At 34.9% G+C, this 24,938-nt stretch overlaps 1 protein-coding gene and 1 long non-coding RNA gene across 2 annotated transcripts in view; one reads left to right on the forward strand and one right to left on the reverse strand.

The window, feature by feature from the left end:
* LOC105332879 (uncharacterized) overlaps positions 1–347 on the reverse strand; it is a 33,206-nt gene extending 32,859 nt beyond the window's left edge. The window contains exons 1-2 of the mRNA XM_066085224.1: positions 344–347; positions 96–257 (exon numbers count right to left, since the gene is read on the reverse strand). Coding sequence (XP_065941296.1) covers positions 96–257; positions 344–347 — 166 coding nt within the window. The remainder of the gene's footprint in view (positions 1–95; positions 258–343) is intronic.
* A 1,563-nt stretch (positions 348–1,910) lies between these two features.
* On the forward strand, positions 1,911–15,455 carry LOC109618113 (uncharacterized). The gene is made up of 4 exons (XR_004598542.2): positions 1,911–1,925; positions 4,516–4,675; positions 9,134–9,582; positions 14,879–15,455. It is a non-coding gene; the product is annotated as an uncharacterized lncRNA (long non-coding RNA).
* Positions 15,456–24,938: the final 9,483 nt, after the last annotated feature.

Raw genomic sequence — 24,938 nt, forward strand, 5'->3', positions numbered from 1 at the left:
AATTCGTATAAAAATGTTTTGTGTGTCTTGGTGAGACTGAAAAAAACATATGAGAACGATGTATTTAAAAGTTATCTATGGTTGTCATTTCATACTTTCTAAATAAGACTGTGTCCCCGCATTGTTGATTGTAACAAGATCCGCCCCTAATTGCTGACACGATGATCTCGCAGTTTGCCAAGGAACATCATTCGTAATACAACTGTAGCACTGCCGGTCATAAACTGACCAATCTCCTTGGCCATTACACCCGTTTGCTGGGGAAGAAAAATGTGCAGTTTTTCAGTACCTCAATAAATATTTATATTTGAATGTTTATTGCTGATAAATATGTAAAGGTCACACATTTAGATAGCGGCAAAAGCTATAAAGAAATTAATACACAAAAAATTATTTTTTTATAAAACGTACTGAAATACAAAATAGGTACAAGATAAAAGAAAAATTAGACTCAGTTGTTAGACTTGTTAAAATTTTACGTAAAACGTTGTAGATCCAGTACACTAACTTTAAAACGACACAGTTTGACCTGAATCTGTATGAACATGCCAGATATGTACTTTTTGGTTGCTAAAGTGCATGTAAATAAACAATCATATGTATAAGAGTATCAAATCATGCATCTCACATAAGAACTGCACTTAAAATTCCTTTTGAAATATTACGAAATACATATACGTATTTTCATAACGAGTCGTCAGTTGAGGAAACTTCAACAAAACAAACTATCATTGATACAAAAATATTTAAGTACACTCTGATGTAAAAACAAAACAAACATGCAGAATATCGAATATCTTTTAAGGCCTCCTAAAGTGCATCTCCTTCGATGTGCAGCAAAGAATCAACTTTATTTTTATTAAATTATATCGATTCTAATAATAACAACATTGAATAAGAAAACACTCAACAATTCATTTTGTTCTCGCTTAATTTATTCTTATGCAGAATTTGAAATAGTTTGAAAAAGCAATGTTCTCCGAACGACTATTTTGATTAGCGTAAAATTCTGCCAAGAAGCTGTTCAAAATGTTTCTTTGCTTAAAAATGGTGCTATTTATTATAACATTCGTGATTTGTCTGCTCAAAGCTAGGTCTTTGCTTTGACAAAAAATAACTTTTATACTTTTATCTACATATATAATTATTGTATATATGTATGTAATATTATCAACATTTATAGTTCATAAGCAGTTCTGTTATTATTATTGCAAGTATTGCGAGAAAATTTAGCTAAACAAAAACTCTAGAACAGTGGAATGATTGTATGAAACACACATAATCATTCATAAGTTTGAATCCTGGAAGTAAATACTTATGATGGCTATCATTAAACTGGTGCATATTGTAGCCTGGTAAACAGATACATTGTATTTCACTTATTTGCTGTATTTATAAAATTAAAGGATGATACATCTTTGCAATACAGAGTGAATATGATATTAGATTGCGCACAAATTCTAGTGCCTTTTACAGCATTATCACCTTCCAAAGTCAAGAGATTCTGATCTTCTTAACTGGATTAAATATCTTTTCATACATTTAAGTTATTGTAGAATACAATTTCATTTGTGTGTGTGTGTGTGTGTGTGTGTGTGTGTGTGTGTGTGTGTGTGTGTGTGTGTGTTGGTTTTACCGATGCTCCGAGGACGCGAGTGTATAAAAACACCTTTACTCCGAGGACGTAAATTTCTCCCGAGGACTTTTTTCGGGTCCTCGGAAAGATTCTGTCCCAATCAACTCAAAATGACGAAATATATCATGTGGTGAAATTTGGTGAAAGTCCTCAGAAGGTCGGTAAAATGTGAATGTGCGTTTCCTGGTCACACAGTTTTATCGGACGCCATAACACACACTTGTTGTTTTCGATGCGCGCGCATCTCGGCGGCGGAAGTGATGATCAATCAAGATCTCTGGAGGTCGTAGTAAGTATTTACAATATTTTTATATAATATAGATTGTTTTATCAATGGTTTAAGAAGCGAAAGTGATAATTGACAATAGTTAGAATATTCTTATACATGTTTAGTTGTAATTCAAACGCGGGGGTGTTAAGGAAGCATATGGAATCTGAGTTACATGTAATTCCGTGAAATCACAAATCTTAGTTATTATGTACATATTCAAATATCTAAGCAACGAAACGGAGATCAAAAACAAATAAAAAATACTGAAGACAATTTTTTTCCAGAAATTAGTTTGTATTACGTAGATTTACAAATTGATGACGTCATGACTAAAAGTTGAATGTCGTGTGAATTTGATCGAAAAACATTGTAAACATATTCAAAATATAACTAATCTAAGAACTCTAATAAAGTATTGTGGTGTGATTTATTGAGAATTGAACATAAGTATACTTGGGGAGATGTTAGTTTTATCAATCATTCGCTAAAAGGTATGTAAATTTGCTTTTATTTCTCGGCCAGGCTTTCCTCTGTCGTTGTTTACGATATAAAAATCCGATTAGAACAACACTACCCCGTATATATAGAACTTGAAATTTTATACGTATCGTTAGTTTGATCAATGCTTAAATTGAAAATAGCTGCTAGAATCCCATGTTATGTGTTGTTTTGATGCAATTTGCCGTTTTCCGTGCAAACTATAAAAAAGTTGGGAAGGTTTTTCGAGAACCGGATAAATAACTTTTTAATAAGGAAGAACATAGAATTCTAGCAGGAGTTTTGATTAAACTAAGATGTTTTGCTTTCACTTGTTATGTTTATTTTATTTTTGAAACCGCGGGGTAGTGTTGTTCTATCTCATTTTATGTTAAGGAATATACGTAAGCTATCTATAGTTGTCACGTGATAATGCACCAATGTGGCAGTTATGTACAACCCGATTTTATTGCACTGACATCTATTTTAAAGGATAATACTAAGTGTTTGATCTTATTCAAAATAATTATTAAATTTCACGATTTTGAATATAACAGTCAAAATAAGACGCTAAATTGCCCATATGCTTCCTTAACACCCCCGCGAACGTAAACTAATCCAAATGAAATGTTTTGAAACCTACATACTCTCTATGATTATATTGATCTATAGTTTCATTGTGCTTAGTCTATCGTTTAAAATCTTTTTATCCAGTTCAAATTCTTTATTCGATTAGATTAGTATATACCATACAAAGTATTTCTTTATTTTTTTAATTACAAAACACAAATTCCATAATCTCAGTTACAAAACGAGAGAAAATGTGCTGTTTGAAGGGCATGGTCATTACATTAGCCAAATATTTTCATATTTTGATGTTTAGAATACTTCTTTGAGGAGTTTTCATAGCCAGCAAAAAATTGATTCACTCGTCGGATTATAAAGTGATAGAGAGCTCACAAATCCTAGTTATATAAACATATATCAAGCCATGATTTCGGTTACATATTAAACGCCGAGTTCAAAATGTAATTATTTTTTAAACAAATTCTAATGTATCAAACCCTGATAACTGTTAATTTGTGTTAAAAACGAAACAGCAAAGATAAAACAGAGTTAGAAACAGAATATTAACTGGATTATTTAACAAAAGTTCTGACATCTACCCTCCTGCCCCTCCCCCCCCCCCCCCTGAATAAATAAATAATAAAACACTATCATACTGTGACTGATATTGTACCAGAAAATAATATACAAACATGTTCATTTATTTTAATATCATTAATGATTAATATAAAGGCATTATTATTTATTTGTTTTCAGAAACTATAGAATTTATCAATTATAGTGAAAAACATGTGCTTTTTTAAACTTTAGTTAGTATCATGAATTCTAACGCATCTCAAAGAAATATTGGTCATATAGAATCCTTAAAGCTGCTTTGTCCAATTTTTTGGTTTTTACAGTATCAAAAAATTTTCCATACAAACCAATTATCTTAGAAAGTTATGCACTTTCTCCTATTTACACCAGCAGAGTCGGTCTCCTTTCAAAGTTAGAAATATTCAAAGTAAAAAAATTAATTTCTTTTTGGGCAAATGAAAACACAAACCAAAATGCATCATGGGAATGTTTAGAAAACGGAACCGTTTAATTTACTAATTTCACAAATCAATTTCATAATATTTTTTAATACATGTAGATATATTTATATTCATTTATTTATTTAAAATTTAGCCTATTGTAGTTGTAAACTGTGGCTATCATTCATGTGCGTCGCGGATCTACAGTGAAGCAGCCCCCCCCCCCCCCCTCTCTACCTCTGGAAATTTCTGCATGTTAATTGAATTTTACTCTTTTACTCCCACTGCACAAAAAAAAAATCTCTTACACCCCTGATTGTGGAAAAATGCAGGGTCCGTGCATGGCTCGATAGTTTGTCAGCCCGAATTTTCGCGAATCTTTTAAAAAACATTCGTTTTAACATAATGCTATTAAGTAAAAGATTTACATCTATGTAAATGTCAAGATATATATTGTGAATTAATGGCGAGTTGATTATTATATCAATCCCCATGTTTGTTTACATATCGGAAACATCCCTAGTACGAATTTTTTTTTTTCCCGTCAGAAACGCCGCCACTGTCCAGCGGGAGAGAAAACTTAAACTGTCAGTTGACCATAGCATCACAAGTTACTGTGGATTCTGGTTATTTTAAAAGTGAAAATCATGAAGAACTTTCGTGTATTATTTAGGGATGGAGGACGGGTGCCATGTTTACATTCGCAACGTAAGTAGGTCAGACTCGGTCAGATTACAATATTCAGCTGTTACACATACTTGATACTATATGTTAATCAGCTGTTCAAGTTCCTGCATTTTTTACTAGGGAATAACAGTTAATATAATATATTCCATGTTGAACTGTGCAAGACGAACTTCTACACATGCATGATCTATGAGTAATGTAATTGCAGGTTTTGGTAAATGTGAAATTAAGAAATACCGGTAAACAGAATGAATTTAAACATTTTCCAATCATGAATTAACTTTATCCATAAACAGGTTAGCATATCTCAACCTCAAGGCTTAATATTTTAGACCTAAATCATATTTGATAGAAGATGTCTGTGTATAAAACATGATTTTTTATGCTTTGAACATGTTGAACAGCTGTTGAACATGGGTGAGGCAATTTATACATATACTGGCGTGTGACCAGTTCTCGCCGAGAACCATTTCTCGCCAGTACATTGTGACATCATTTTATCAACACATAAAATTATAGACGAAAAATGGCATCACAATGTACTGGCGAGAAATGGTACTCGACGAGAACTGGTCGCACGCCAGTACTTGTTTTAAAATACTGTCAGATTTTCCTTCTTGGCAAGAGTCAATGATTAATTATGTCAGCTGCTCACTAGACTCAGTCACCTGGTCACTTAAAGGCCGAACATTTTACAAACGCTCCCTTTTTTACCTGTACAAACTTCAAAATAATGCCGCTTGTCAATCAAGTTTGAAGCAATCGCACCCATGAAGTTTGATTGCAGTGATCATCCGAGCGTGATCTGGCCAGGTCCAGGTCCGTGGATTTCTGTTTACTAGCAATTTACAACGTCATCTTTGATATCTTCCATCACATATAAATTTTTTACATAACTGGTATTATCATTGTTTAAAAAAAAAAATTATTCAGTAAATGAATGAAAATACAAAATTTATATGTTGAATGTATATTACCTAATAAATTCCACAACGATGAATGAGCAGCCCAAAACATATAAAGTTTCTTTTTTAAAACAAACTTATGAGCTATTAAAGCTGTATTTACTGGTAACACACTCAACTGGTCACTCGAGATATCATTTTTTTAATTAAAGAAAATAAAGATATTCTAAAGCAACATTGTCTAATGATGTTGTCCATACTTAACACCTCTGACATATATACATTTATATACATATATAGCATTCCTTATTTCAACCTTTTTATATAAAATCTTGTTTCATTGGTAACAAATAAATTGGCAAACTAATTGTACCTAGCTGAAAGGTTTATATGATACAACTGTAACTAAAGATTTTTATAATGGCAAATGACTTGATCCCTATAAAATGATAAATGAACATTATATAGAGCCTGTTTGGGAGGGTATAGCAGCAGAGAGAGATATTTAAATTATCTTAGTCAATGACCCAATTGTTATTGTTAGTCAGCCCGCGGGCTGACTAATTAAGTTAGGATGAAACTTCAATTGCGCTTGCTTAAATTGGTATTCTGGGAAGGAATTATATAGACAGTTCGTGTTAGAGAAATTCAAAGAAGTTATGAAACTGGTCAGTTTCTAGGTCAAATTGCGCATCGGAAGACTGCCAATGGGAATTGTCTGCAGCCACAGTCCAGACTCCGTGTACCGTATATTTCCCGACCTCTTAGTGAGATTGGAAAGTAAATATATTGGTAGTGGTTTGCGACGAGACCATGAAATTCATAGAGCTATGTTTGCAATGTGACAACTTTAAGCATTAAGTAGGTGCGCAGTCATACATTGCATTTTCACCACTACACGCTTATCTCCTCACCTACATGTACAGCCATATAAAAATAAAGGTGCAAACTAAAAGTGAACCCGCATATTATTATTGTTCTGGAAACTATTTATCTTGTATTTTAATAGATTGTGTATTCTCTTTGGACCTAAAAAATAAAAATTCCGCTGGCTGACTTTCTTAGCTATTTAAAAAGCTAACCTTGTTTCAGGATTAAATTATCCAATTTATACTACTGATAGTCATAACCCAGAAAGGTCTTTAAATTCTATTTGTTATTATAAAAATTCCATAGTTATAACTAGCATTTGGTATTTTTATTTTTCTGTGTTACTCATTTTTCATCTAACACTGTATTTTGTGCAGATATTGTAAAGGAATCATTAAAATAAATATAAAATGATTACAAAAAAGGTACGTAATTATATAAGACGTTCATGTGATTTAAACAGTATATCACGTCCGATATCAAATCAGATGATCTCAGTTGGATGCTATTTCTAAACAATAAAATGGTTTCTTTGGTGCTGAGTCATGTGGATACATAGGATTATAACGCACGGTAGAACAGTATATACTCGCATGATACGATTGGATTGATTCATGATAGAAAAAGATAAAATTAATGATGTTCATAATTGCTTCAAATGCTCTTCACAATATACCTTATAATTACTGTACAGAATTTTATTTACATTTATTGAGTTGTTAATCCTAGCTGCGTCATTTATAGAATATACAAACATAACAAGTTAAAATTTATTAAGGAAAAATATGAGCTTAAATGATCAATAATTTATCAATATTGGTAACATTGTTTTTATTACCAAACACCCCAGCCAATCACCGCAAACATATCTCATCTCGACATCAAATCACATGGAAAATAGCAGGTTTATTTAAGTAAACAACCTCCGATCCTCAGCAATATGTTCGATAACTCTTAATTATCCGGATTTCTTTTATTTGTACCATATATCTGACTTTTTTTACACACAATGTTAATTAGTATTCTACTAGTGGGCTAGTATAACCATTAGTCACACAACTAAATGCTTCATGGTGTAGTGGATCCACGGAGCACTTCCACTAATATACATGTACATGCATGCCACTGATGCACCAGTACTTTTTTTTGAGCTCAACTTTTTTCTTTATTTTATTGATATCCATCATACTAGGCAAATTTGCAATAACTTTGTAAAATGCATGGACACCATCTAAAATTCATTTTATTTCATTTATAAAGGTTGATAGAAAAATATCATTGTTATGATATGAAAAAAATAACGATCGAATTGTATTACATACAAGTTAATGCTTACTGATCAGTTATACACTGCATACGATTTAATATATTCAACCTATAGGTAAATATGTTACCTTGTTCCTAAGAACTTTGATTGCTAACATTAATCTTTCATTTCCATTGCTTAAAATGTGATTTACATGTAATATTTTATTTTATTTTAGTCTAAAGAATTTAGAAATTAGTATGATATAATGCTGGATTGTATATTAATTGTTTGATAACTTATCGTATACGGCGCACTGAACGACTTGTAACTTCAAAGTAAAGTACTTGCATGTAAAATGGTACCAAAGGTTTAACGCGATCGAATAAATGGAAAAACTGTTAGAATTGAACAATATATAAACCTGATAAGATTAACACACGATAGGATATTAGGATTAACGCACGGTAGAAGGTTATATATACGAACGATACAATAGGATTGATAAACTGTACAGGATAGGATAAGACAGGATAGGATTGTAAAAAAATATGTTGCAGGTACTGTGTGAAAGTTATAACACAGCCTAGCATTGCTGATAAAAAACACAACTTGCCTTAGCATGTATTTTTTTTTCTGCAACGCTAGATACCTTCACAGCCAGAATGAAGCACCAAAGAAAGCAATAAATCGTTTAGATAAAATATACCTACAGTTGAACTTCGATATCTCGAACACTGATATCTCAAATACAATTATGGATATGTCGAAGTGATTTGTAAATCACAACCACTTATTTTTTTAAGTGTGTTACCCTCGATATCTTGAATACTCGGATATCTCAAAGTTTTTAAACAGTCCCATCTAGTTAGAGATAACGAAGTGTGACTGCATTTACTTGCAATGAAAATTAAGGTAAAAAAGTTTATTGTCTCTTGAGACAGTAACTATATCCTGAGGTGAAGCCATGGGAAATAATTTCTGTCAAGGGGGACAATATTAACTCGCTATTGTCTGAATATAGTTGGTAAATACTGTAGATATCTTGTTATACATTGTACCAAAGAAAACTTTATTTGTCGGTGATGCAGATTTTCTTGATGGTAAACAAATTAAAGTCAATCATCAGACTTTGAATTTAACATAGCAACTGGGTTTACAACAGAGGTGTTCTGAGATTAAAAATGAGGGAAATCAAATGCTGCCAGTGAATGGTTTCTATGACTTTTCACAATGGGCAGATAGCAAAGAAACTATTTTACAGTTATTGAGTAGCATATGTTTATTCTTGTGATGCATGACACATGAATATATAAACACTTGATCCAGGGCATACTCACAGTACTGCCTATACATATTGCTTTTTGTTGGAGATCATTCATATACAGTAATATAATTGTAATTTTATTATTTAGATACCGAGTATTAAAAAAAAAAACTTTTCAATTTATTTTTTAGGAACATAAGCAGACCAGTCTATTTGTTTTCTGGGGGATATGACGATAGGACCATATCTATAGCTGTGTGATGGGAGGTGAATTTCATCATGACCTGATGATGGAAGAAGTATAATTGACAGAGTATCATGGAATCCTCGTAACCAACCTTTTCTTCTTGATGTGGATTTTTTAAATTAAGGAAACTGACTAAAAAAATGACATGCTGAAGGATCAAGAAAATGATTCCAATAAAAGAACTAAAAAGCCATTTCACCAGTTAAAAGTGTGGATGATATTCAGTGTGTTCAAAAAGTTGAATATATATATACACAAAAATGCATTGATTAGGATGCAAATTTGATACAGATTTAAGAATCATACAGTGTCAAGATTCATCAATAGTGTGAAACAATTTATCAATAATATGGCAACATGCGACTGATATTGGATTAGACATCAACTTATGAGGTACGTATTTTATATATATATTTTAACGTGTTTAATATGCCATTTTAGTTAAATTGATCAAGGTAGCTAGCTTGCTTAATTGGTAACGTTACATTAATTTATTAAGATTTAATCTAAAAAGTACATAGCAAATTCATACAGGTTCATTTTTGGTACACGCAATTATTTGCAAGTTGTATATTTAAGAAGTTTCTACCCCTGATATTAGTCTAAGATTGACAAATGGGCAAAAAAATATGTAATATACTTGATGAAAAATTATGATTTAAAAATTTTGATTACCTAATTCAGTAAATATGAACAAAAGTCACAATCTGCAGTTCACAAGCCTGCAGATACATGTACTTTAAAGTGTTTAACCACTGAGCTACATTGATGCACCAGACAGGCTTGAATGCTGAATCTGAGCCATTACTAAGGTTTCAGATGCTGGATGAGGTTAAGATTTGTAGAGCAGGTGTAAGTCTTTGGTGCAGGTGCCCTTTGATAGCCATTTCTAAGTTACTACTGGTTCTAACTTCACCAAACTTGTATGGATGGTGTGTCTTATACATGTAATACTGATGCATCTGACAGGCTTGAATGCTGAATCTGAGCCTTAGTTTTGGATGCTGGAGGAGATTAATTTTTAATAGCTGGTTAAAGTTTTTGGATCAGGTGCCCTCTGATGATTTTATCTTTAAGTTAGTTATTACTGCTCCTAACTTCACCCAACTTAAATCATATGGATGATGGGTCTTATGATACTGATGCACCTGACAGCCTTAAATGCTGAATCTGAGCCATATATATAGGTTTCAGATGCAGGATGAGGTTTAGTTTTTGGAACAGATCACATGTTTTATATATAATAGCTTGCATAGTTGATTTAACTATTAATATAAATGTATCGCAGAGGAAGCAGCCTTATCTCTATTATCAAGGATGCTGACAAAATATATCTTTGTAATTTATTATTACTGGTCCTAACTTCACCAAAATTGTATCGATGATGTGTCTTATGATGCTGATTCACCTGACAGGTTAAGATGCTGAATCTGAGCCATAGGTTTTAGATGTGAGATGAAGTTTAGTTTTTGGAACAGGTCACATGTTTTAGTTATAGATACATGTTATAGCTTGCATAGTTGATTTAGCTATAATATAAATGAATCACAGAGGTAACTTCAGAGCCTGATCTCCATTATCAAAGATGCTTAAAAAAGCTCTTACCTCACTCAAACTGCTTGATGGATGTGTTTTCTGTTAAATGATATAGCATGATTCCTATGATATAGTATTGTATGATATGATACACTATTGTATTATATGATACAATATTATATTATTTATTATATTGTAAAAAGTAATATGATACAATATGATATTGTATCAAATGTTTGTACATTATGATATGATATTGTATCATGATATCGTTATGTATAGTATTGTATGATATGATACAATATTTATATAATAGTGTTGTGTTGTGCATGTACTATGCCTAAATAGTAGTCTGACAGGGTTTGTTACATAGTGCACGAGCCGGAGGCGAGTGCACTATGTATCAAACCCTGACTAGGGTACCATTTAATAGGCATAGTTACATGCACAACACAACACTATTGTTATTAATTATTATGCCAAGTGTTGTATATACTGACGTGCTTTGCTACATTAAGTAGCTGTGATGTTTGAGTGTTGTCCTGTCCCAAAAATAATCACCGGAAAAGCTAGTGTTTGTTTTTTCAAATTAATCAATTGATTTCAAATTCATCAATTATTTAATCAACAAGTTGTTGTACAATTAAAAAAATCAACAAAGGATTATGTTCTTTTTAATTAAGAAACGAGAAACGTTTCACCTTACCGAGAAAACTGGAAATGTTTAGCAGACAAAATCTCATTGAATTTTGTTCTTGTACCGTATTTTTCCGACGATTAGTCGGTATTTTTTTCCTCTGAAGCAGAACACCCGACTTATCGTCTTGTTCGACTTGTCGTAGGCTCGATGTCAGAAATTTTTTTAAAATAGCATTTAAAATCTTGGTTTTAATCATCTTGAGTTGGCTGTGTGATTGAAAATTACGTTGTTCAATTCACTGTTTATCTTTAATAATTATATCATTTTCACTCATCTGTCAACACTTAAATACATAATAATAACAACAGTTATTAAAAAATGTTACATTGTCTTTAATCAATTAAAAGTTTTACCGTTCCGTTTTTATAAACACATCGTCACATGGTTCTATGTATCACTAGTAGGAAGATAACATTGCGCAGTAAAATTGAAACCAAGTTTGAATGGAAGAAAATATTGCAGTAGGTCTGGGGGATGTTTTTTAATTTAAAAAAACTTAAAATTTAATTATTTTATTTGTAAAGAGTTGTTAGTGGAAAGTATAAATCAGAAATATTTAATGGTCAAATTCAGTCTTAAAATACGTAATCAGCAATTATCAATACTACTGTTTATACAATAGGCTGACACCGGTTGTGTTAATAATCTTGCCCTAAGGCTGAGATCTTTACGGCAATTTCACTCCCTGTGTATATAAAGAGTACCGTTATAAGAGTGATTATAGTTCATTGATTAATTATTGTCCAATTCTTTGATTATTGTTAGATAATTTTTTTAGGAAACGTATGTATGTCGTATATCGTCATTATCAAGTCGTACAAATGATCGATCTATTTCTAACAGTGTCTATGTAAAACAATAGCGTGTAACTGCATTACTGGATACAAAGTAAACAAGTTTCATCAAATCATAGTAATTGCTAAGCTTTCTGAACTTGAGACCCCCCTTTGAAGTCCGACAAGACACAGGTGCATGCCTATGACACCGGAAATTGTTAAACAAACATTGACCACGCGCCGAATCAACATGTGGCTGGTTACGTAATGGCGAATACACTGGCGATAGTCAGAGTGGATACTTATTTTAATGCTTGGGAATAAAATATTTCTGACAAAGTAAGTTTAGTTTTGCATAACACGCGATATCGGGAATTGTTTAAAATGCAAGCGACTTTGTAGAAGTTGCCGGTATTTGAAAATTTGATGCATACTTATAAAGCGTAATTGTTTAAATGTTAATCATTAATAATAATTGGTAGCAATATCGGTGACATCATGGCATCATACACTAATAATGTTACTGCAGTTTTATAGGCCATTTTGAAGTGATAAGATCGACGTATGGTCTGAGATCGACGTATCGTAGGATTTTGTTAAAATTTTGGCTAAAAATGGGCAATTCGACGAGTCGTCCGCATCGACGAGTCGTCGGGAAAATACGGTACATTCTTTATCAAGCGTCATTCCAAAAAGCGTTTTTGTGATTCTCATGTTGAATTTCTTTCGAAATTGTTTAATCCATTTATTCAAAAGTTTATCAAAACTTATATAACTTATAAAATTATCGTCAATAATGAGATGTTTTTGGAAAGATTAATAATTTCAATTGCTTGATGTCAATCGTAAGTTTCTACGTTTTATATATATAAATACCGTCAGATGCATCATCGGATGCTGTAGCATAACAGTAACGCGTTGGGCTTCAAGACGCAATGCTTTTAGTGGCAAGAGTTCGAAACCCGCTATTGTATCAGATATGATACAGTATTTTATAATTTGATATTATATTATATAAATAGTGCCTGTTTGGGAGGGTAACAGTTGAAATTGACACCCCGAGAAAACCATTGTCTGTGCAGCCGATGCAAAGCGGAGGTTGACAATGGTTTTTGAGGGGTGTCAATTTCAACTGTTATCCTCCCAAACAGGCACTATTTATTTTGTTAAACTGAATGTCTTATTTTTTACGAAAATTTTACTGCTTTTATATAGGAATAACGTGAATTCTACAGCGAACCGTACGCGCATAATTTTCGCGCATGTAACAATTTTTAATGTTACCCGTTGCTAAGTGCGTTGCTAACGCTGAGGGTAATAGAAAATATTATGAACTGCGTCTTAACCAATCAGATTTCAGTATTTAACATGAAAGTACATAACAATATATAATGAATTACTATGTCACATGATATGATATCATATGATATTATATAAATAGTGCCTGTTTGGGAGGGTAACAGTTGAAATTGACACCCCGAGAAAACCATTGTCAACCGACGCGAAGCGGAGGTTGACAATGGTTTTCGAGGGGTGTCAATTTCAACTGTTATCCTCCCAAACAGGCACTATTTATTTTGTTATACTGAATGTCTTTTTTAAAATTTTTAAGAAAATTTTACTGCTTTTATATAGGAATAACGTGAATTCTACAGCGAACCATACGCGCATAATTTTCGCGCATGTAACATTTTTGAATGTTACCCGTTGCCAAGTGCGTTGCTAACGCTGAGGGTAATAGTAAATATTATTAACTGCGTCTTAACCAATCAGATTTCAGTATTTAACATGAAAGTATAACAACATACAATATTGTATCAAATTATACATAAAGCTAGTATTGTGTATCAAATATGATACAATTACATACATGTACAATATAATACCATTCTATATTCTTTCTTTTATATTGTTCTTAATTTGATTCTAGAACTGATATTTTGTTTACTGGTAAAAACTTGTATCGGAAAATTTTTTTAGTCGGTTAATATTTCAAAATAAACCTTGTATCTAGTTGTATTTTCAAATATATACCGTTGATTCCTTATTAGTGCAAACCCCTCTTATTTTATGCGAGTACTTACATGTAATTCCATGATCTTGCAGTTGTGTATTTTATAGCTAGTGCAAAATAACTTCTATCCTAATTTCTTATAGTTCAAAACTCTCAGAAAATAATAGTGAGGTTTTAAAATCCGCTTTGGGTTCTTCTCGTGTCATTTTATGCGAATATCAATTCCTTGTGTTTAGTTACATGTAGGAATCTACAGTAAATTGATTAAAAAGATAACATCTGTCAGGTTTCCTACTTTGTGTTAGTTTCCGAATCCCTGAATTTATAATCTCACCATCTACAATTCTGCTGTTTGGGATACAACTACATGTATGTATACATACATCGATCTTACATGTATTTACATATAAGTACATGTAAGAAAATGTGTCAATTATACTCAATGTTTAGCCAATCTCAAAATTACACTGAAAACCTGATTTCAGTTGCATGTACAAATGTTAAATACTCTTCTTCTTTTTTTACCCCTACAAGGCCTTTTATTTGTACATTGACTAAAACTAGAATTTTATTTTTTAATAGTTACATGTATTTGTTACTAGTTATTGTTTTAAAGTTGATGTAAAAATACTATGTTTAAATGTTTGTAATATTTCTTTTTAGGAAATCTCAAGAAAAGAGTTGGACATAATACCAAACATATGAATGGAATACAAATGGAAAAGAAACACCATGGCCCATACTAAATGCAACTTGAAGTTGAACACTTTCGTGCAATTTATAATAACTGCATGCTTGATAAATTGGAATGATAAGTTTTCAGTCCATACATATAACTTATTTAATTTTGGGAAATTTTATCGAAGCTGAATTTAAAATTGCATGTGAATGTTTATTTTTGTATGTAGTCAGTACATATTATATTGTGGAATCATCATGGTTGTGGGGGACCAATGTTCATGGCTTTCGTGAGTAACTGGCTTGCACACAAATTTACATCCCCTTGAATGTATACACAAGCAAATATTTAGTATTTATTGATAAAATAGAACTTGCTACTGAAGAAATTACCTCCCCATGAACTAGAAACAGTTTGGTAACCAACGGACATTGACCCCCACAAATAAAAATTATTCCACAGTACTACATGTACATAGAAATTATCATAATTAATTTAGCTTCTAAAAATGAACATGTCTGAAATATATTTATTTGAAATCATTTAAATTTTGTTTAAGAATGAATTTGTTACAGAGAATAAAATCATGTAATCTAATAACAAGGTTCATTTTCATTGTATATTGGGCCACTTTTTTATTAATTAGTTGTTTTTCAAGAACGACTGACCAAAATAAAAAAAAATACTACAATATGTATAAATTTGTATCAAAATGTGTCTTTAATGTTTATGTTTTTTGATCTACAGACCAATTAAAAAAAAGAGGTCTTGAAAAACAACTAATTAAAAATAGCCTTAAGGGGTTGGATTGTGGGAGGACATTTAAGAGGGTTCGATGGTCATGGCCATTTTTGGACTCTATTAATCTTCTTTAGAAGGAGCTCTATAGTATCGATCAGACCCAACCTAACACCGGGTTAAGTTTTGGGGTTTACTCTGGGTTTTCTTTTTGAAAATTTGGGTCCACTCTGGGGTTACTTTGGGTTTACTTGGAAATTGCTTTTGAGGTCAACTACGCACTAAAGTGTGAAGCAGACCTGTCTTTTATCTTACTATCCTACTATCTGTTATTCCTGCCCTATGTATATTTCGAATACACATTTAGCGTCTGCTTTCAGAGGTATACCTCTGACCGGGTTTACTCTCTGGGTTTCCTTGGGTTTACTCTGGGTCCACTCTAGTAAACCCAGGGTTTAGTTGGGGTTTACTTTCTGTTAGGTTGGGTCTGATCGGTACTGTATATAAACAATGTAAAGTCATCATGGCTTCTGTCTAATATAATTATATCCAACTTTTAAGGTACATGTATATGCGATTGGTAATTTGCTGACTATTAAGCCTTCTTAATTATAAATTGTAATTTGAATATTCATCTAAATGGCATTTATATGCAAACATCGAGTACTCTTCTGATTGCATGTGTTTACAGATCAAGCACAGGGTCCTTTCAAGGGCTTTGACTGCATTTATATAACTCAAGTACAAACACAGGGTCCTCTGACAGCATGTGTACAGCTAAAGTACAAACACAGGGTCCTCTGACAGCATGTGTACAGCTCAAGTACAAACACAGGGTCCTCTGATAGCATGTGTACAGCTCAAGTACAAACACAGGGTCCTCTGACAGCAAATGTACAGACTGGTCAAGTACAACAACAGGGTCCTCTGACTGTATGTTTACAGATCAAGTAGAAAGACAGAGTCCTTTGACTGAATGTATACATATTAAGTACAACACCAGGTTCCCCCTTACTGAAAATGTACATATATTTACAACCAAAGGACAAGCTGATCTAAAGTTTTCTCAGTGTTAAATATTCAGTGAACCTGTGAATATTAAACATACGTATGTTGTACCCCTACTCCCTACCCCCCGAAAGAAAACGTGGACACCCGAAGTTAAATGTAGAGTTGAAATAGGTTCATGTACTGTACATGTAGGAATATGATACTGTACATGTAATAGCAGAAGAAAGCCCATTCAATAACTCATCTAAACGACGCCTGTAATTTCATTATTGTATTTGTATTATAGCGAATTTTCATTTGTAATCTCGAGCTGCCAGACCATGCATGTATATTTGAAAATATACAATGGTTGTGCGATAACTACGAATTTTAGCATTAACGAACGCAATGAAAACTTTCAACGAGTATGTAAGATAAAAGACGATTTACGCTTGCCAATATGAGAAAATTTAGCATAGATAAGGTCGAATAACCCACATGGAAAAAGTCATTCAAATAAACAGTGAATTATTTGATTATGAAAGATATAATGATAAATAAACTGTACATATGTCAAATAAGCGAAATATTTACAGTTTAGGGATACAAATTGAATATCTAAAAAATTCAGTAAGTACATGTAAGTTAACAACAAAAGCCCCAGCAGGATTCGAACTCGTGATGTACGGACATTTATCACTTATCTTCATCTTAAGTCCGACATTTTATCTATTCGGCTATTGGATAACTTACATGTTGCCGTCGATAAAATCCTTTTAATAAAACGAAATATCCTTTCGTTCAGAGGTCAGCCATTTTGTTATGATGTGTTATTCCACCTTTGATTTTCTTACGAATAGTTAGGAGTTTTTTTTTCTCGAAAATATATAAGGAATATTATTAAACTTGGAATCATTCTTTGAGTATTATGAGGTGATAATTTTGGTCTGGGCGTGATCAAATCCAATAAAGCCCGAAGGGCTTTATGATTGATTTGATCACGCCCCGACCGAAATTATCACCTCATAATATTAAAAGAATGATTCCTTATTACTTATATTTATATAGTTTTATGCCATCGTACGATTAAATATACATTGTATAAATATAAATAAGCAAACCCCGCTGGTGCCTCAATTTGGCGTCATTTGTATTATGGGTTATATAGTACAAAATCGGTACGTAGTGTTATCACAAGCAAAGACACTGGAAAATGTAAATATATGCTGTGGTTTCATTAATATTCAAGGGTATCAATTTTCGTGGATATAGTAAAAATCACAGTTTCAAGGATACGTATATTCGTGGCCAATGAACCTATCAATACAAAATGTTAATAGAAATTGCACTTCAATGAACATTTAATTTTGTGGAGCAACTTAACAACGAAATCCACGAAAATTGGTATTCAACGAATATTGATGAAACCACAGTAGGTCTGAAAATTGTAATTGTACAAATACAGGGTCTCTGAATGCATATACAGATCAAATACAACCACAGGGTCCTCTGACTGCATGTATACAATTCAAGTACAAACACAGAGTCCTCGGACTGCATGTGTACAGATCAAGTACAAACACAGAGTCCTCGGACTGCATGTGTACAGATCAAGTACAAACACAGAGTCCTCGGACTGCATGTGTACAAATCAAGTACAAACACTGGGTCCTCAGATTGCATGTGTACTGATCACCACAGATTAACTGTAGTATACGAACTACACTGTGCACAAGTATTTTTTTTAGTACATGTACATTTACAATTTTATTTTCCTGAGCCGTCTTCAAACCCCTGTCACACCGGAGCTGCGTTCTCACGGCGATCCCGCTGCGTCCTTAGATAATGTAAAACGCCAAGGTAAACGCAGTAGAGTCTTCTTCAGCGCTGTAACAACATAACTACATCTTCATCCGTCGCGGTGGGATCGCCTTGATCATTTAAGAACGCCATGCGACGGCGCGCACTTTGAACATGCACAAAATACGCGCCGTGGCTCGGCGTTCTAAACATGCCGTAAAAGCGTAGTGAGGTCGCCGTGACAGCGCCGTAAGATCTCCAACAGCGCCACGAGAGCTCCGTCGGTGCGCTCAAGGAACGCAGCTAACCGCAGTGTAGACGCAGTGATAAGTTAATTGCTCTTGCACGGAGACCTAACGGAGTCCTTTGGGATCTCACTGCGTCTCTATCGCGCTCTCAATGCGCTCTCACTGCGCATCTAAAGCGTTTGAACAAGTTGTTTTCCATTTGGCTGCGTTCACTCAGCGACCCCAAAGAGCTGTTGCTGGTTCATAGCGCTCTCGTGACGTTTTTTCTGCGTTTATACTGGGCTCCCACGGCGTTTCTAGTGCGTTGTCATCAGGACCACGAAAACTCGAAAAATGGTTGTTGTACAATAGCAAGCGATGTAATAACTATCAAACTGGATGTAGATGACTATGTAAAAAGCAGCATTTGCTACTATTGCAAGAACAATCGATGAACGTAGATGGAATTCACGCCATTTGGTTCTGATGTTTTCACATCTTTTCAATGTTTTCTAACAACTAATAACGGATCCTTTTTGTAGACCTGACTACTAAGAGTTTAATCCTAGTCCTTCACAAATTGTTTAGAAGTAACTATGTTTCAATTACAATGTACCTTATCATAAAATCAAAACAATTTTTAAATCATTTATATACTAGTTGTAAATTCTTATTTGTTTCCCATACAATTGTACTAATTAATATTAACCTACCAAGAAGTAAAGAACGTCTTGTGAGCGCAGTCAGCGCACAGAGCACGCCGTGGACGCGCGGTAAAAACTCCTAGCACGTCATGAGCGCTCGGCGGAGACTCAGCGAGAGCGCAGTTAACCGCCAAGTAGAACTCCGTGGAAACGCAGTTATACGCCGTGGGAGCTCCGTAAGACCGCCGAGGTCGCCGTCAGGACGCCGTGACTTTTCCAGAACTTTGTAAAATTTTCAAATGTAACTGTACATTTTTTCTGAATTTTCCTTGCGATCCTACGGCGATTCCATGAATTTTACAACGCCGTGGGGACGCAGCCTGGTGTGACAGGGTTTAGTTAAGCCCAACAATGAAACCATTCTAGTAAATACATTTATAAAGAGGTTAGCGACCAGTTTCTCCATTGACCATCAATGACGGCGTGGATACCGTACTCGCCCGAGGTTTGCCGATACATTTGATATTGGTACGCATGCATATTATCATAGTAAGCACATGTGCTTACTATGGATGTTCATTAATATTTTATTGGGGCATTGGATTTTTTTTTGTGTTTACCAGTGTTGGCTACGTCTAATCATTATGTACTCTACATAATAGATAATGCTCGCCATAATGTGTACATATGCACTTCCAGATTACTGTCACTTATCAGCTGTCTGCTTACCTTAAATCAAGACAGTGGTTCAAACACAGTAGCATTGAATTTTAGTATACGACATTCGAATTCCTTGTTCATGCACGGATTTTGATGGGGAAGACCCCCCTCCCTCCCCCAACACTCCTCTGGAAATTTCAATATTAATAATTTCACAAAGTAAAATTACCAAGAATATGCCTCGGACACCCCCCCCCCCCTGCGGCAAATACAGTAATCATTCGGGACCCCCCACCCTCTCCTACAACAAAATCTGGATCTGCAGGATAGAGAGCTCCACAAACTTGAAAGTGCGAAGGAGCGAAAGTAGTTCGCTTCCTCGCGTTTGCAAGCTCGCACTTTCGCCTTCGCATCTTCGCGCTTCGCCGTCGCATCTTCGTACCTTCACTCCTTCGTCTTTGCAACTTCGCACTTTCGCCTTCACAACTTTGCACTCTCGCATAGATCTACGCCCTGTAGGCGAAAATGCGAAGGTCAAAGTAGCCACATCGAATACCGTTTTTGGGGCTTTGAAAAAAGAACCTGATATGGAATTAACCAAATTATCATGATCACCAGGAAATCAGCATTTATATAAAATGAGATTTATTTAAATATTTTGGTGGTTGGTGGTAGTTGGTAGTGTTATTACTGCAATATGTATAAATTTGTACCAAAATGCGTTTTTATTGTTGTTTTTATCTACTTACCAATTTTAAATAAAATTAGATTAATTTTGAATACTCATCTAAATGGTATATACATTCAACATCAAGTTCTTTTCTGGTTGCATGTGTATACAGCTCAAGTACAAACACAGGGTCCTCTGACTGCATGTATACAATTCAAGTACAAACACAAACTGCATGTGTAAAGCTCAAGTACAAACACATGCATGGTCCTCGGACTGCATGTGTACAGCTCAAGTACAAACACAGGGTCCTCGGACTGCATGTGTACAGCTCAAGTACAAACACAGGGTCCTCGGACTGCATGTGTACAGCTCAAGTACAAACACAGGGTCCTCTGACTGCATGTTTACAGATGTGTGCATTCTAGTAAATACAGTTATAAAGAGGTTAGCGACCAGTTTCTCCATTGACCATCAATGACGGCGTGGATACCGTACTCGCCCGAGGTTTGCCGATACATTTGATATTGGTACGCATGCATATTATCATAGTAAGCACATGTGCTTACTATGGATGTTCATTAATATTTTATTGGGGCATTGGATTTTTTTTTGTGTTTACCAGTGTTGGCTACGTCTAATCATTATATACTCTACATAATAGGTAATGCTCGCCATAATGTGTACATATGCACTTCCAGATTCCTGTCACTTATCAGCTGTCTGCTTACCTTAAATCAATACAGTGGTTCAAACACAGTAGCATTGAATTTTAGTGTACGACATTCGAATTCCTTGTTCATGCACGGATTTTGATGGGGAAGACCCCCCCCCCCCCCCCAACACCCCCAAACACCCCTCTGGAAATTTCAATATTAATAATTTCACAAAGTAAAATTACCAAGAATATGCCTCGGACACCCCCCCCCCCTGCGGCAAATACAGTAATCATTCGGGACCCCCCACCCTCTCCTACAACAAAATCTGGATCTGCAGGATAGAGAGCTCCACAAACTTGAAAGTGCGAAGGAGCGAAAGTAGTTCGCTTCCTCGCGTTTGCAAGCTCGCACTTTCGCCTTCGCATCTTCGCGCTTCGCCGTCGCATTTTCGTACCTTCACTCCTCGCCTTTGCAACTTCGCACTTTCGCCTTCACAACTTTGCACTCTCGCATAGATCTACGCCCTGTAGGCGAAAATGCGAAGATCAAAGTAACCACATCGAATACCGTTTTTTGGGCTTTGAAAAAAGAACCTGATATGGAATTAACCAAATTATCATGATCACCAGGAAATCAGCATTTATATAAAATGAGATTTATTTAAATATTTTGGTGGTTGGTGGTAGTTGGTAGTGTTATTACTGCAATATGTATAAATTTGTACCAAAACGCGTTTTTATTGTTGTTTTTATCTACGTACCAATTTTAAATAAAATTAGATTAGTTTTGAATACTTATCTAAATGGTATATACATTCAACATCGAGTTTTTTTCTGGTTGCATGTGAATACAGATCAAGTACAAACACAGGGTCCTCTGACTGCATGTATACAATTTAAGTACAAACACAAACTGCATGTGTAAAGCTCAAGTACAAACACATGCATGGTCCTCGGACTGCATGTGTACAGCTCAAGTACAAACACAGGGTCCTCGGACTGCATGTGTACAGCTCAAGTACAAACACAGGGTCCTCTGACTGCATGTTTACAGATGTGTGCATTCTAGTAAATACATTTATAAAGAGGTTAGCGACCAGTTTCTCCATTGACCATCAATGACGGCGTGGATACCGTACTCGCCCGAGGTTTGCCGATACATTTGATATTGGTACGCATGCATATTATCATAGTAAGCACATGTGCTTACTATGGATGTTCATTAATATTTTATTGGGGCATTGGATTTTTTTTTGTGTTTACCAGTGTTGGCTACGTCTAATCATTATATACTCTACATAATAGGTAATGCTCGCCATAATGTGTACATATGCACTTCCAGATTCCTGTCACTTATCAGCTGTCTGCTTACCTTAAATCAATACAGTGGTTCAAACACAGTAGCATTGAATTTTAGTATACGACATTCGAATTCCTTGTTCATGCACGGATTTTGATGGGGAAGACCCCCCCCCCCCCCCAACACCCCCAAACACCCCTCTGGAAATTTCAATATTAATAATTTCACAAAGTAAAATTACCAAGAATATGCCTCGGACACCCCCCCCCCCCCTGCGGCAAATACAGTAATCATTCGGGACCCCCCACCCTCTCCTACAACAAAATCTGGATCTGCAGGATAGAGAGCTCCACAAACTTGAAAGTGCGAAGGAGCGAAAGTAGTTCGCTTCCTCGCGTTTGCAAGCTCGCACTTTCGCCTTCGCATCTTCGCGCTTCGCCATCGCATTTTCGTACCTTCACTCCTCGCCTTTGCAACTTCGCACTTTCGCCTTCACAACTTTGCACTCTCGCATAGATCTACGCCCTGTAGGCGAAAATGCGAAGATCAAAGTAACCACATCGAATACCGTTTTTTGGGCTTTGAAAAAAGAACCTGATATGGAATTAACCAAATTATCATGATCACCAGGAAATCAGCATTTATATAAAATGAGATTTATTTAAATATTTTGGTGGTTGGTGGTAGTTGGTAGTGTTATTACTGCAATATGTATAAATTTGTACCAAAACGCGTTTTTATTGTTGTTTTTATCTACGTACCAATTTTAAATAAAATTAGATTAGTTTTGAATACTTATCTAAATGGTATATACATTCAACATCGAGTTTTTTTCTGGTTGCATGTGAATACAGATCAAGTACAAACACAGGGTCCTCTGACTGCATGTATACAATTTAAGTACAAACACAAACTGCATGTGTAAAGCTCAAGTACAAACACATGCATGGTCCTCGGACTGCATGTGTACAGCTCAAGTACAAACACAGGGTCCTCGGACTGCATGTGTACAGCTCAAGTACAAACACAGGGTCCTCTGACTGCATGTTTACAGATGTGTGCATTCTAGTAAATACAGTTATAAAGAGGTTAGCGACCAGTTTCTCCATTGACCATCAATGACGGCGTGGATACCGTACTCGCCCGAGGTTTGCCGATACATTTGATATTGGTACGCATGCATATTATCATAGTAAGCACATGTGCTTACTATGGATGTTCATTAATATTTTATTGGGGCATTGGATTTTTTTTTGTGTTTACCAGTGTTGGCTACGTCTTATCATTATATACTCTACATAATAGGTAATGCTCGCCATAATGTGTACATATGCACTTCCAGATTCCTGTCACTTATCAGCTGTCTGCTTACCTTAAATCAATACAGTGGTTCAAACACAGTAGCATTGATTTTAGTATACGACATTCGAATTCCTTGTTCATGCACGGATTTTGATGGGGAAGACCCCCCCCCCCCCCCCAACACCCCCAAACACCCCTCTGGAAATTTCAATATTAATAATTTCACAAAGTAAAATTACCAAGAATATGCCTCGGACACCCCCCCCCCCCCCCCCTGCGGCAAATACAGTAATCATTCGGGACCCCCCACCCTCTCCTACAACAAAATCTGGATCTGCAGGATAGAGAGCTCCACAAACTTGAAAGTGCGAAGGAGCGAAAGTAGTTCGCTTCCTCGCGTTTGCAAGCTCGCACTTTCGCCTTCGCAGCTTCGCGCTTCGCCATCGCATTTTCGTACCTTCACTCCTCGCCTTTGCAACTTCGCACTTTCGCCTTCACAACTTTGCACTCTCGCATAGATCTACGCCCTGTAGGCGAAAATGCGAAGATCAAAGTAACCACATCGAATACCGTTTTTTTGGGCTTTGAAAAAAGAACCTGATATGGAATTAACCAAATTATCATGATCACCAGGAAATCAGCATTTATATAAAATGAGATTTATTTAAATATTTTGGTGGTTGGTGGTAGTTGGTAGTGTTATTACTGCAATATGTATAAATTTGTACCAAAACGCGTTTTTATTGTTGTTTATATCTACGTACCAATTTTAAATAAAATTAGATTAGTTTTGAATACTTATCTAAATGGTATATACATTCAACATCGAGTTCTTTTCTGGTTGCATGTGAATACAGATCAAGTACAAACACAGGGTCCTCTGACTGCATGTATACAATTTAAGTACAAACACAAACTGCATGTGTAAAGGTCAAGTACAAACACATGCATGGTCCTCGGACTGCATGTGTACAGCTCAAGTACAAACACAGGGTCCTCGGACTGCATGTGTACAGCTCAAGTACAAACACAGGGTCCTCTGACTGCATGTGTAC

This window comes from Magallana gigas, chromosome 5 (assembly GCF_963853765.1).
Source record: "Magallana gigas chromosome 5, xbMagGiga1.1, whole genome shotgun sequence".
Lineage (NCBI taxonomy): Eukaryota > Metazoa > Mollusca > Bivalvia > Ostreida > Ostreidae > Magallana > Magallana gigas.